Source organism: Lichenostomus cassidix, chromosome 1Aa (assembly GCF_008360975.1).
Source record: "Lichenostomus cassidix isolate B80296 chromosome 1Aa, HeHo_3.0, whole genome shotgun sequence".
NCBI lineage: Eukaryota > Metazoa > Chordata > Aves > Passeriformes > Meliphagidae > Lichenostomus > Lichenostomus cassidix.
The window spans coordinates 45792480-45806612 of NC_139480.1; the positions used below are offsets into that span (position 1 = coordinate 45792480).

The 14133-nt window shown below is 47.0% G+C and overlaps 1 protein-coding gene across 5 annotated transcripts in view; it reads left to right on the top strand.

The window, feature by feature from the left end:
* The window catches only part of LOC146443600 (solute carrier family 23 member 1-like), a 31388-nt gene extending 18756 nt beyond the window's left edge, over window positions 1-12632 (top strand). For all 5 annotated transcript variants that reach the window (XM_085047399.1, XM_085047390.1, XM_085047400.1 and 2 more), the window contains 9 exons: window positions 88-247; window positions 1579-1760; window positions 4472-4592; window positions 4948-5104; window positions 5279-5532; window positions 7812-7976; window positions 8856-8964; window positions 10013-10108; window positions 11263-12632. In XM_085047399.1, the coding sequence (XP_084903525.1) occupies window positions 88-247; window positions 1579-1760; window positions 4472-4592; window positions 4948-5104; window positions 5279-5532; window positions 7812-7976; window positions 8856-8964; window positions 10013-10108; window positions 11263-11531 (1513 nt within the window). In that variant the 3' untranslated portion in view covers window positions 11532-12632. The remainder of the gene's footprint in view (window positions 1-87; window positions 248-1578; window positions 1761-4471; window positions 4593-4947; window positions 5105-5278; window positions 5533-7811; window positions 7977-8855; window positions 8965-10012; window positions 10109-11262) is intronic.
* Window positions 12633-14133: the final 1501 nt, after the last annotated feature.

Here is a 14133-nt window from a genome sequence, read left to right on the forward strand (position 1 = left end):
TTTTTTTGGCCTTCCTTTCTTTTACCCCTATGGAACTGAGTTTCTAGCATTGTCACTTGTAATTTTTTCCCTCTGCTCTCCTTCCAGGCTGCCTATTATTCAAGGAGGGACTTTCACATTCCTGACCCCCACCTTGGCAATGCTGTCTCTCCCAAATTGGAAGTGCCCTGCCTGGACACAGAATGCCACCCTGGTGAATGCCTCTTCACCAGAATTCATCCAAGTCTGGCAGACACGGATGCGAGAGGTATATTATATTCTCAGTGGCACCTGCTCTGTCTCAGGGCTGTTTGCTTTCAGTGAAGTGCCTGACCATGTCATGGCCATCACAGCTGGAGAAACTTCTATTCACAATGGACCTTGGCCCTCATGCTGTTGCAGCTTCCCAAGCATCTATTCTCTATCAAGACTTCCTTGATAGAGGAGACAAGCAGACCTCCTTGTGTGATTTATTGTTCCTGCAAAGTCTCCACTGGTTCAGTCAGATCCCTTCTTCATAAAACATGGTTAGCCTTGAAGAATCAAGAGCAAGAAAATATTTTCAAGGGAAGGACCCTGTCTGAGCACAGAAAACCTAGTGAAAAAAAAAAAGTAAGGCAAAACCTATTGTAAATATTAAGGGAAAGGGCATTCTCAGGTAATCAGATGGGAGGAGGAAAGGTCAGGGGTCTTACTGCCTGATTTTACACTGATTGCCTTTATCAGACCAAGTGACTAAATTTGCCTCTATTTATCCATTTGTGAATTTGGTGGATCCATTTGGTATGCTTTCCAAACCACTCGGGAAGTGCTGAAAGCTCACCAAGGATTTGCCGTGCAGCACAGGCTGCTCTCTGCTGATACACATAAATCTATCACAGGGGACTGCTGACATCTCCTTTCAGCCTGGGTCATTCCCTGAGCCCCTGTGTTTTTCTTCCCTTTGGAACTGGGGGAAGGAAGGTGCTCAGCACCACAGAGGCTCCAGCCTGGGCTTATCACTAAATCTGAGAAGGCAGAGAGCAGCCTCACCCCTGCCTGAAGCTGACACTGAAGTGAGCAGCATTTCAGAATGTAATTGCTGGCTCCTTGGCAGTGATGTCAAACACAGGGAAGTTCAGGGTGATCAATGTGTTCCCGGAGTGAAACTGATACCCGGAAACAAAAAGAGGCTGTAATGAGTCACTTGCCCCACCAGTGTGCTGAAGAGACCCAAGCCCTTCCCAAAAGGGAGATCAGAAGAGACCATGGTCCTCCTCCTGTTTTGGGGGCAAGGGCTTTTCCCCTGCCTTGGGGAGCAGGCAGGAGAGTGCAGGGCAGGTGATGCATGCTTGGGTGGCCCAAGAGGACAGGGAGGAGGTGATCTCTCGAACAAAATTAGCCCTGGTGAGGACTAAATCCATCAGCCAAGCGGGGAGTTGCTGTGCTGCTGCTTTGGTGGTCCTTCCCCACAGGTAATTTTCAGCCAGCAGGAGGCCTCTGTGCCAGTCTGTCACTGGAAACTGAGCCTGGCTCTCACGCTGGATTTGCACTGACCTGAAGGAAAGGCTCAACAGCTGGAGCTCCTTCCAACGTCTTTTTTTCCCTCCATTTTTCCAGGTGCAAGGATCTATCATTGTAGCTTCCTGCTTTCAAATGTTCGTTGGGTTTTCTGGCCTGATTGGATTTCTGATGAGGTTCATCGGCCCCCTGACAATTGCCCCCACCATCACCTTGGTTGCACTGCCTCTGTTTGAGTCGGCTGGGGATATGGCTGGGCAGCACTGGGGCATAGCATTCATGTAAGTCTTACTTCTCTGTGGGAATGCTGGGAGTACACAAATCACCTGCCTTTAATGTGAAACCAAGTGTCACAGTCTGTAGCAGAGTTCCCCTGGGTTCAAGGTTTGTTTGTTGAGCACCAACATGTGACAGGCTTGTGCAAGGCAGCAACGTGACACAGTTATTCTCCTCCAATCCCCAGGAGGCTAAAGCCCTCAGCAACAAAGCAAGACCCAAACATGAGTTGAAAACCCTGATTTTTGTGAAAATCCAAAGTTCATGGGTCAACAGAGATACAAGCCTTTCCCATGTATGTGTAGTCTCTGTCACAGTTGTCTACACACACAGTCTTACACACCCATTATTCAAGTTGAAAAGACATTCCTAAAATGACAAAGTTGCGCACTCAGAGTTAGGTATTCTATGTTGAAATAGCTGGTGCTTTATGCATTATCTTCACATGAGTAGGAGGAATTGTTCTCTCCAGACAGGGCCTGGGGGGCTCTGGAAAGGTCTATTTGCACATGCAGCTTTGCAGCAGTGAGTGCTCTTTCCAGGACATTTGTGTGCCTGCCCTTCTGCATGAGTGTGGAGTGTGGCAGAATTTCCTTGGTAGTTCAGAAATGAATTAAAAATGGAGAAATGCCACTGCATAGTTGCCCTGCAAACTTGGTACCTTCAGTGTGGGATAGCGTGCAACAAAACTAGTTAACCTCTCTATGGGCTCCCATTATTTCCTGGTGCTTTCAGAGCTGATTTTGGAGACTCAGGACACAGGCTTGACTGCAGCCCTGGGAAGACAGCACATTGTTGTGGGGACATGCTCCAGTACACTTCTCTCCTACTCATTTCTCCTCCCTGCACCTGCCCTCCCAGTCCCCAAAGGCCAGCCCTCTTCTTCACCCCCAGTTCCTCACCTAGCTGGTCTCTTCCACCAGTACCCCATATAATTCCAAACCCTGCTTGAATCCCAGATGTCTTTCCACCATTGTTTTTCCCATCACATACCTGACTTGCTGGCCTGTTCTCCAGCTCTGGTGATTTGTCCTAACCCCTTTGCTTAGCCAGTGTGAATTTTCCTCTTCAAACTGTATGTTCTTGCCTGGACTATCTCCTTTCTCTGCTGCTCTTCTCCAGCCACTGGCTCCTAACCTCAGACTCATGCTTGACCTCTTTTCCCAGCTGCGCCAGTCCATTAATGGGTCCCAGTCCTTCAGCCTGTGTCCCTGCTCTCAGCCCGAGGCACCCTTTCTGTCCTGTTCATTTCTATCCCATCTTCTATCCATCATAATCCCAAAATCCTTTCTTTCCTGACTCAGACACCTTAGCCCCAGCCTGATCATTGTGCTCTGAGCCATCCCAGATATGTCCTCTTTTGCCACATTCTCCATACTCCATGGGTGTCATTAGGGAAAAAGGGAGAGCAGGGATGGAGAAAGAGGAAGACATGAGCCATGCGGTCTCAGGTCTTCTGTTCAGCCCCTCCCATGATGGAAGATCCCCTGTGTTGACACAAGAAACTTCTGTAGTGTGTGGTGACTTACTCCTTGGTGATGGTGCACATACAGTTCATCATTGGACAAGGCCTGGACATACTCAGAAGGCTCAGAATCTTTATAGTCTGCAAATGTGAAAGCCTGAGATGTTTCTGCTGACTGCTTGGGACCTGCAGTCATTTTTGCAGACTGAGCATACCCAAGCAGATTTTTTGAGAAACAGCAATATCCTTTGCCCCAAAGAACAAGTTCTACTAGATCTCAAATTTCTGCTCCAGGTCATAAGGAGATCTTGTTACTGCTCGAAGCAAAATGACCTTTTCCATGCAGGTTATATGTTATGTCTATTTCCTGAACATCACTCTTTGAAATAGGTTTGGTATATATTTTTCAAAAAATATTTGGCCTGAGGCAGCCATTTTCCATGGAAATTTTCATCCTGAATGGGTAAAGTTAGATAGAATTATAAACAACTGAAAATAGAGTTTGTTACTAGAATGTGTCAGGCAATCTGAATAATAAGCAGTGACACCTCCCTGAGACAGATGAGGGTTGTGTAGTGAGTCATAAGGCTGCTGAGCACCTTCGTTCATGTAAATGCACAAAATGTGCACTCACAGTCTGTCTGGGCTCTGTAGCATTAGAAACCACGAATGGAAACCACTTTATCCACAGACTTTCTGCCTCCAGTCATCCAGTGCTTTGAATTGTGACTGACAGCTAACCTCTGGCTGTCTGTCGTGGAGTCTCTTTGCAGAGAAGTGAGGATAGCATTTCCTTTGCACTGTTGGAATTCTGACTGTCCCTGAGTATTGCACCTACAGTTTGTCACCTTTTCACACATGGACAACTACCAGTTTTCCATGCACTGTCAGTGTACTTTAGCTTGTGCAATTGATTTCTCACCAGATCCTATCCAGATTAATTCACTCATAAATTCATAAAATTTAAAATGTATAAAATTTAGGTGTATTATAAAATAATGAAGAGCCCTTCAGAGGCCTGGTTAACAATAAGGAAACATAACGAGAAAAGAGATATTTGCAAATGTGCAGGAGCTATCAGATGGAAAGCTTGTTCCACCTCTGGCTTGGTGGAGCGGGGAGCTACTGAGAGCCTGTCTTTTCGGCTCCTTTGGAGACCCAGGTTCTTGGGTAGCAGGTTTTCACTAATGTGGGGACAGGTGGGCAGCTGGGCACCCACTTTGTTTATGGTCTCATTTTCCCTCCTTCTAGGACTATTTTTTTCATAGTTCTGTTCTCTCAGTACCTGAAAAATGTTCCTGTGCCACTGCCATCTTACCAGAGAGGCCAGAAGTGCCGCTTCTCTTCAAGCTACCTCTTCCAGATCTTCCCGGTACGTTGGGGTTCCTGGAGACCCGGGGATTGTGACAGAGGGACTGGATTCACCCGCCTCGGGCTGCCTGAGCTCTTTCCACTCGTGTCCGGATGAGTTAGCACTTCCCAACCGAGCCTGGGTGGCAAGGAGCAGAGGGGAAAAACCTCCCAATGGCCATTGGGAAGGAGGGAGAGGAGGAGGGAGGAGCCCCTGCCGCCTCTTTGCCTCCATTCCGCTTGCAGGGAAAAGGGTCAGGCAGGGGGACACGGCAGGGAGCCGTGAGGAAAAGGGTCAGGCAGGGGGACACCTTGTCAGCCGTGCTGGGGACGCAGCCATCCCTTAACCAGAGCCCACTGCTGCATGTGCTGGGCAGGTGCTGCTGGGGCTGTCCCTGAGCTGGCTGCTGTGCTACGTGCTGACACTGACCGGCGCCCTTCCTGCGGACCCCACCGCCTACGGCCACCTGGCCCGGACGGACATCCGCGGCGACGTTCTGTCCCAAGCTCCCTGGTTTCGGCTGCCTTACCCAGGTACCGCTGTCCCCCTCTTCCCCATCCTGCCTGCTCCACTTATGACGAGCAGGGGGAGATGAAATGTCAAAAATCAGGCAAACACCCACAGGCATTTCTGCTGTTCTTCCTCCCCCGCGGCGGATTTCAGCGCAAATGCTCCCCATCCGCCTGAACCGAGCTCTTTGCTTGCAGGCCAGTGGGGAATGCCAACAATTAGCCTGGCCGGGATCTTTGGCATCCTAGCCGGGGTGATCTCGTCCATGCTGGAGTCCGTGGGAGATTACTACGCCTGTGCCCGCCTGTGCGGAGCCCCGCCGCCGCCCAAACACGCCGTCAGCCGCGGCATCGGCGTGGAGGGCATCGGCTGCCTGCTGGCTGGCTCCTGGGGCACGGGCAGCGGCACCACATCCTACAGCGAGAACGTGGGGGCCCTGGGCATCACCAAGGTGAGCCTCGCTGCAGCGGGGGGGCTGCGCTCCCTCCCGGAAGGGTTTCCCCGTGGGTGTGTGTGCGGGATAGTGATCTTAGCTCGCCTCCCGAAAGGCACACCGGAAAATTGTGCCCTGGCACATCGCTGACCAGCTCCGCAGCACTGGGCTTCAAACGCCACAATTTTTATAACCCAAGGATGGCAATTCTGAAAAGTAGACTTTCTTTGGGGTTATAAAACGGGATGGCAAAGGTTTGGGGTTTTATGGCTCTATAAAGTTTTGTGAGTCCCTTGAGTATGTTAATTGCTCTTATCAGGGAAAGAAATTTCCAGAGATAAGCTTGAGAATCAGATCACAGATTTTCACTGAGCTTTAAAGCCAGAGGGTAGGCTGACAGACATCTAGCTGCTAACCGGACAACATTTTCAAATCATTGTCAAATAAGTAATGTCATGCCAGAAGAGCTGTGAGTCAGTAAATAAATGCAGAACTTAACTTACATCTTGCACTCTATAATCCTGCTTATTTCACTGGATTTTATAAACCTCACTCACAATAACCATTTTTCACAGACTGAAGTGTTAGTGTTTGACTGAGGTGGCTGTCTAGAGCACCAAGGGCAGTCTGGATGTCTGCATGGAGTCCAGTTTAGCCTGTGACCACGTGTACATTGCCACTAGGAAGTCTGTGCTTACTAAACATCTACCTGAGCCAATTCTTTCCTGATGTGTAGTTTGCTGCATGTATTGTATGTGTGGGATGCTGCCCAGACTCACATATTGTGGGGAACTCTGCAGTTTCTTCAGCTTTGAGAAAGAGAACTGATTTTACTGTTTTCCTGACACAATTGAAACAAATTCTAAACGAGAGGCTTTAGTAGAATATGCTCATGGAGGTATCACTAGATGAGGTCTTTTGCCTTTTAGGGGCAGCTCCATATACATGGCAATGCAATGTTTTAGCAAATTGAGAATCTGAATCTTTGTTCTAATCCTGGAACAAATAGATCTGTTGGCTTTTATTAATTAACCTTTAGATGGTAATAGTGTCCCAAAGTTTTAAGGCAAAGAATATAAAAAGCCTATCTGAAGGCAATGCATGATTTTATTTTGAAACTCCCCACCAAATCCTTTTACTTTATCTTTCACAATCAAGAAAGACTTAAAATATTTTAAAGTAATGTGTTTAAGAGATACTTAAAAAGAGGCACTACTTGTTACTGAGAACGTTTTTGTTGAAAGCATTCACAAAAAGCCTGTCTTGTAATTAGACATTCTTCAGATATTTAAAGGGAGGGATTAAAATATTTAATTGAATTATAAAATGTTTTCAGAGGATTACAGAGTTTCCCTGACACAACTGTTGTAAGTTTAGCATGATTCTTTAGGCAGTTCAAGTTTTGGTGTGGGCAAGGCATATCTTGAATTGGAAGTTTAACAAATATTGCTGCTTCTCTTTCCACTTTCCATATAAATGTCTCTTTCAACCCTTTGTTTAGCAGATATTCTTTTTCTTTCCTATTCGTATACTCTAACAGATCTGAATGAAGGGCATGGCTTAGTGCTTCATCCCATCTTTGTTGTAGTGCTCAACCAAGAAAAGGCCACCCTGACTCTTCCTAGGGGAAAAAATGAGAAAAAAAAAGTTTTACTGGCGATATAAGGGTGTTGAGAGATAGAGGCAGACCAAGAGACTTCCTCACTTCTCATTTCTTGACCACAGAAAGGATATTTCAGATTCCAGAGTTCAGGATGGAGCAGCCAGCCAGCTCTGGTCTCTGAAATCTTGGTCTCCAGGGAATGGAGGGATCATTGTGAGACACCTCATTGAAAGCCACTTTTAGACAATAATCCACACCCTGGTGGAAGGATTGTCCAGTGAATTGACTGGGAATGCCAGGCTGTATGTATGCCAAGATATTTCTAGGCTAGAGCAAGAACAAGACTGTGTGTGGGGATTATTGTGCTCTTAATTTAACTTTTTAATTTCAGTTTAACAGCAAACTGTTGAAATCCTGACAACAGTAAGAGAGAGGATAACAATAAGTAAATAGATGTGGTACTCTCGGGATGCCTTTCATTATAAATATTTAGGGCACATAAATACTGATGCTTCCCATTCAGTGACAATATCCCAGCTCACCAGCAGCTGTATCCAAACCTTTTCCTGAACGTGCCATTGAGTGTTTGGGCCAGAGCTGCAAGCCCTGCCTGACAGGTTGGTGCTGGAGCCTGCCACCCCTCACCTTTCTCCACCAGCCAGTGCATGACTGCCTGCTCTTCCTCCTGCCCCAGGTAGGGAGTCGAATGGTGATCATTGCTGCTGCCTGTGCCATGCTCCTGAGCGGCATCTTCGGGAAAGTTGGGGCAATGCTGGCCAGCATTCCCACCCCTGTGATTGGAGGCATGTTCCTTGTCATGTTCGGAGTTATTACGGCAGTGGGGATTTCCAATTTACAGGTAATGGCTGTGTGAGCAGCGTTTCATCCCTGGTGAAGGGGACTTAATGTCATTGAAACAGAGAATCATAGAATAAGCTGAGTTGGAAGGACCCATCAGGACCATGGAGTCCAACTCCCGGCCCTGTGCAGGACACCCCAAGAGTCACACCCTGTGTGACTCTTGAGCAATGCCTGAGAGCATTGCTCTAACACTTCTTGAGCTCTGCCAGGTTTGGTGCTGTGACCACTTCCCTGGGGAGCTGTTCCAGTGCCCAGCCACCCTCTGGGTGAAAATCTTTTTCCTAATATCCAGCCTAAACTTCCCCTGACTCAGTTTTATGCCCTTTGCTGTCACAGGTCATGAGAGTAAAGAGATCATGTCTGCCCCTCTGCTTCCCCTCATGAAAAAGCTGCAGACTGTGATGAGGTCTCTCCTCAGTCTCCTCTTCTCCAGGTTGAACAGACCAAGTGACCTCAGTTGCTCCTCATAAAGCTTCCCCTCCACACCCTTCCCCATCCTCATGGCCCTCCTTCGGACCTTGAATAGCTTTATGTCTTTCTTAAATTTTGGTGCCCAAAACTGCCCACAGGACCCTCAGTTTCAAATCAGATTCTTACCAGACTGTGTCAGCTATGACCACACTGCAGCAAATGTAAACATTTTTGTTGGCAGTTCCTCAGGTAAAGATAAGGGGCAGTACTTAGAGGGGCTGAATCACAGAGGGCTCCCTGGTTAGGGCAGGGCTGGCTGGCACTGGGGACTGCAGGATCACAAATGCCCCAGCAGCACCAGGGCTGGGTCCACTCCTGATTGTAGTGTTTGCATCCCACCATGTCTCATGAACACAAGAGTAAGCCACAATTTTATACTTGTAATGTATGAAATTTCTCTGCGCAGTACACAGATATGAACTCTTCAAGAAACATCTTTGTCTTTGGATTTTCCGTATTTGCTGGCCTCACAATTCCCAACTGGGCAAGCAAAAATAGTACACTGCTGGAAACAGGTAAGAAGTGACATCAGAAGCATTTTCTGTAGCATAAAACTGAAGGAAAGGCTGATCCAGAGAAATCTTTTAAAATACAGTTTTTCATGATGAAACACTGAAACCTGTGCACTGACTGTTGCCTGTTTCTTTCTGTGAGGGCTGTTCTTGCCTTTTGCTCTGATGCACAGCTCTGGTGCAGAAATCTCTGCTTTTTGTCAGTGACTGCACCTTGGCATGTTCCACTTGGGCTAAAGATTGAAGAGCACTTCCCTGGGACACATTCCTGGGGTGGGGCAAGGGAATACTCCAGGGCTGAATCTTGCTCAGGGTCTCGATGAATGAGGCTTTCTTATGTGCTCATAAACAATAAAATGCTGTGCTTTCAAAATGGAAGAGCATACTCCTCTACTAAATTCCATCAAGTTCACTTTATTGAAATTTCCAGTTCTCCAGCAGCTGCTCCTTCACTGTGTCTTGTGTGACTGATGTCTTCATCACAAAGGCCACTGTGTCCTCTCTTTAAGTGTATGTGATGTGCTGGGGGGCTGATTAAAGAGCTCATAAACCACACACTCTATAGATGGTCCATTAGATGCTCAGTGCCACTGGGCTTTGCTTGTGGCCCTAAGCCCTCAGGGGGAAACATCACACCTGATGAACCTGTGGTGAAATCCTATGCTAAATAGACTCATACTTCTTTGGGAACTGAAGCTTCTACTCTAGAGAACTGTGAGGTGTTAGGTCGTGGAAGTGCAGAATGTGTTTGGAGCAGAAGGTGGCTTTTTCTTGGACAGTGCTGTGGTCTGCACTGTTAATAGGCTCTTAATGTATTTTTGAGTCATTTCCTGCCCACTATGGATCTGGGAATAATCATGTAGAATAAAACTGTAGATCTGAAACTGGCTGTGAGATCATTCTCCCTTCCACTGCCAAATCTTACACTCTGCTTTGGGATTTGCAAGCCTAGTCCAAGCAAGTATGCATCTTGCAGCCTCTTGGCACCAGGCAGGTTGCTGGTAAAACGTGTCTCCCTGCACCACCATCTAATGCTTTATTTTTCTGCTAGGAATCATCCAGCTTGACCAAGTGATCCTGGTGCTTCTTACCACTAATATGTTTGTGGGTGGACTTCTGGGCTTTATCCTGGATAACACCATTCCAGGTAGGATTTGCTGAAATGAGCAATGAGCAAATGAGTTTGTGCCTGTCCAAGGTTTGTTCTCTGGTATTTTTTTGTCTTTGTGGGTCCTGTTCTATGGATAGGAGTTGTGTTAGCAACCATGAAACACTGTGTGACTGTGTTCCTCCCAAAGAGGGGTAAGGAGCAGGAGACATCACTGAAATGGTCTCTGGCTGAAAAACAGCAGCTTATTAAAAATTAATTAATTCGTTAGGACAACCCAGGCTGAGGAAAAGGTTTATATGGGAAATAAATTATTTTTTAGGGAAAATTCCAGCCTATAACCATGTTGCTGGTTAAAAGGAGAGAGAAAAGTGGCTGTATTAAGTGGAAGAAGCCAATGTGTGCCTCCATATGGGAGCTGCTAAAACTGAGGCTGAACTGGAGTCACAGCAGCAGAAAGCAGTAGGAGAGGCTGGTGACCAAAGACAGGTTACAGCTCCTGCAGCTGGCCCTCACAGGCAACAGAGAGCCTTGGATTTTCAGCAAGCATGGAGAGGGAGGGCATAAGGAGAGGAAAACCTCTTTGCTGCTACAGGAGAAGAGCAGGAAGGAAGGACAGTCGGTTAACCAGATTCTGTCACTTCTTGGAAAGCCAGTCTCCCTTTGGCTCATTAATTTTCCTGTAGCTTTCAATCTTCCGCTCCTCTGGGTAGAATTTACAGGTATGCTCATTCCCTTTGCCAAGAGGGACTTTGCTGCCCCACCAGTTACAGGAATTCCTTTGTCGACGGTAAATACCTGTGACTGATGACTATTTGCTAGCTAAATGCACTCTGAAGTGTCTGGGCAGTCAACATCCAGCCTTGCTTTCCCAGCACTGTATGCACCTCCCCTTTAAACAGCTCTTGGATCCCCCATGGCAGGTGAAAACTTGTCTTGGTATACATGATTCCCATGGAAAACAGTGGAGAAGACTGCTTATCTGGAAGCTTTTGCAGGAAAAGGCGTATTGTCTGGAAGCTCTTTAGTGAGTATTTGTAAAGCTCTTTGGAGCTAGAAGGGTTTAAGTAGAAGGGATTTGTATTTTGTGCTGGGTCTCTGGAATTTGAGAAGTGGGTGTGAAGCACACAAAGCAGTCCTATGCTTGAGCACCTGCTGTTTTAAACACAACAATCTCACTTTTGCTGTTGCAGGAGCACAGGAGGAGCGGGGGCTCCTGGCATGGAAGCAAAGCCACAAGGGAGGGACTGAGAATTCTCAGCTCGTTTCCGAGGTCTATGATCTTCCATTTGGCATAGGCACCAAATATTGTGATGTCTCTTGGTTTCGGTATCTCCCTGCTTGCCCCAAAAGACCATCTGGTGACAAGAGAATGGATGAACTGAAGACTGTTGGACAGAAAAACAGTGTTAAAGCAAGCTTAGAAAGAGACTCTGAGATTGGTGCTGATACAGGGATATAAGCACATGGCCTGCAGGTGAGCTCAGAAGCAGAGGTCAGAAAGTGTGTCTGCAGCTCCCATCATCTGAATGTGAGCTGGCAGCTGTTAGAGGAGGGAGCAGGAGAAGGATAATGTCTTCCTCTTCCCAGCTCTGCCCACTGCACCACTGGTGACCTTGAGGAAGTAATATTTTCTTCTCTTCTTGCCTGCCCAGTTTTAGGAAGAACCTAATCCCTCTTCAGGAAACACCAAAGCCCAAGAAATGCCTAGGCCAGATGATGTTTCCTTCCTTGCACTGACCCTTGGGCACCCTATGGAGCAGCTGCTCAGCTGGAGCAGAGGGCTTCCTGTCCCCTGATGTGGCAGCTCAAGGAGCCAATGGAGAAGGCATCCCTGTGTCACTCTCAGGCATCCCTTGGGTTGAGGTCAATCCCCAGCACCTTAAAGCAGCACTCACCCCCCACCTTGGGTTTTTCACCTCATCCTGGCCAAGGGGAAGGAGCAGGCACCTCAAGGTCATGATTCCTCTCATTCCATATTCCCATAATTTAGTCAGCCAAAGGAGTGTTGTTGTAAGAGAGGCATCTGAAGTTAACAGGATGGATTGTCTTCTGAGCCTGTCTCTTTTGCCTTAGATCACAAAGGGACTCTGGAGACCTTACTTAGGTTCTTGACCTAACAGACAAGCCCAGCTTCACTGAAATGTATCCCACCTGGAGTGCTGGCAGGAGTCTCAGGCGAGCCAGTTTCCTGTAGGGCACCCAGCCCTACAGAGATGAAGGAATCCTCATCAAATATAAAGGAGAAAACTCTTCTGCTCACAGTCTTATGCATCCCTGCTACAGCTATGTCCTCTATACCCTCACTGTGCCTGTTTGGTCTGGTGTGGTGATTGTATAGTGACAGGCACTTCTCTGGAAAATGTGTGCAGATTGTTGTTCCTATTCCCTATCAGCAGGAGCAGTCTCAACCTGTATGGCCACATGCAATGTGATCACATGTGGTTCTGGTTGCTGGTGGTGTGTAATAACATTGTTGCTGTACGCATAAATTTGTGTTTCCTTCACTGAGATTTATACTTGTGTTTTTGTAAGTGCAATAAATAATAAACGTACACTGTAAGGGTATTTCTCAGGGTGGTTGCTGTAGCGAGTGGCAGGTGTAATTCAGATTGGAAGGGACCTCTGGAGGTCATGTGGGCCAGCCCTTGCTCAGAGATGGTCCTGTTAGATGCGGTTTAGACTGTGTCCCTTTAAGCTATGGATGGAGAAGCATTTCCTTTCTGGGCAGCTTCTTCCAGTCTGCCCACCCTCATGGTGTGAAGTGTTTTTCCTTGCATCTGACTGGAATTCGTAATGCTTCACCTCTTGCCTGTTGCCTCTTGTCCTTTCACTGTACTTCTCTGAGAAGAACCTGACCCTGCCTTTTCTGGACCCTCCACTGGACAGCTGAAGGCCAACATACAATGGCCCTTTTGCTCTCTTGTCTCAAGACAGAACAATACTGGTGTGGCTTCAATGACAAACATATTATAGCCCTGTTCTTTGGTCCCATACTGCAGCTGTAGCGGTAGGTGGCTTGTCTACTGATGAGGGATATATTGGAGTTTTTTGCTTTGTGAGGGAATAAAACATGACTAGATCAATTGTGTGAGCGTGGGATCTTAAGGGAGAAACATTATGGTATAAATAGTTTGCTGTTACGGGCAGATTGGAGTGCCTCCATTGATCATTGTAGTTGTTAATATCTTTGAGAGAAAAAAAATTATTTGTGCCTTGAAGTATATCTGACTCTGCCTCCACCATCCCATATTTTAGATATGACCAGTCCCAGGCATCTCAGCTCTGGTATCTTCATCATCCTCAACCTTGACTATGTCTCTAAATTCATGTAGAGCCAGCCTATGGCCCCAAGCTGCTCTCTATAGCAGGCAACCCCGTAATCTTACTTATCACCTTGCCCAACACATCCTGTGGCTCTGGAGGTGCAGACAGCTGTGGGGGGTGGCCTGCTAGTCTGGGGCAGCTGTGTCTGCAGTTGCTAAGACTTAGAAGGCAGATTTTCAGAAGTTGTTTATATCCCTGTGTCCATCTCAGGCTCTTAAATGCCCTTTATAATTCCCCCTTTGATATGTTTGTTATCTTTTTATAAAATATCATTTTATTTGCCTCAGGAAGACAATTCCAAATTTTAAAATGATGTAGGAAGGGGTTAGTCTGTAGGGCCACCACTTCTCCCAGCTGCATGTGGCCACTTGAGATTTGAAAACAGCTTTGGCTTTGCACTGCAGCAACACAGGTTCTGTTTATTTGCTACTTAATGAAAAAATGAAAATCAGAGGATCCTCAAGTGTAAAACTGAACACTTGAGGGCTGTTCCAGATTGCTTGGACCACAGCCAGCTACCTGTCAACTGTATTTTCCTTTCATGCTACTGAGTCCTGAGTGCAGAAAGACTCAGTGAAGTCAGCCAGGTGTGGGGTCACTCTGCTTGTGGCTTTGCAGAGGCAGACAGCTAATTGGGAAGTCCAGACAGGTGCTCCTGCTGTTGTGGCAGAGACACAGTGATGGGGATTTGCTTGTACCTGAGTGCACTGGCATAGAGCAGCTAATCAGAAGCTCAT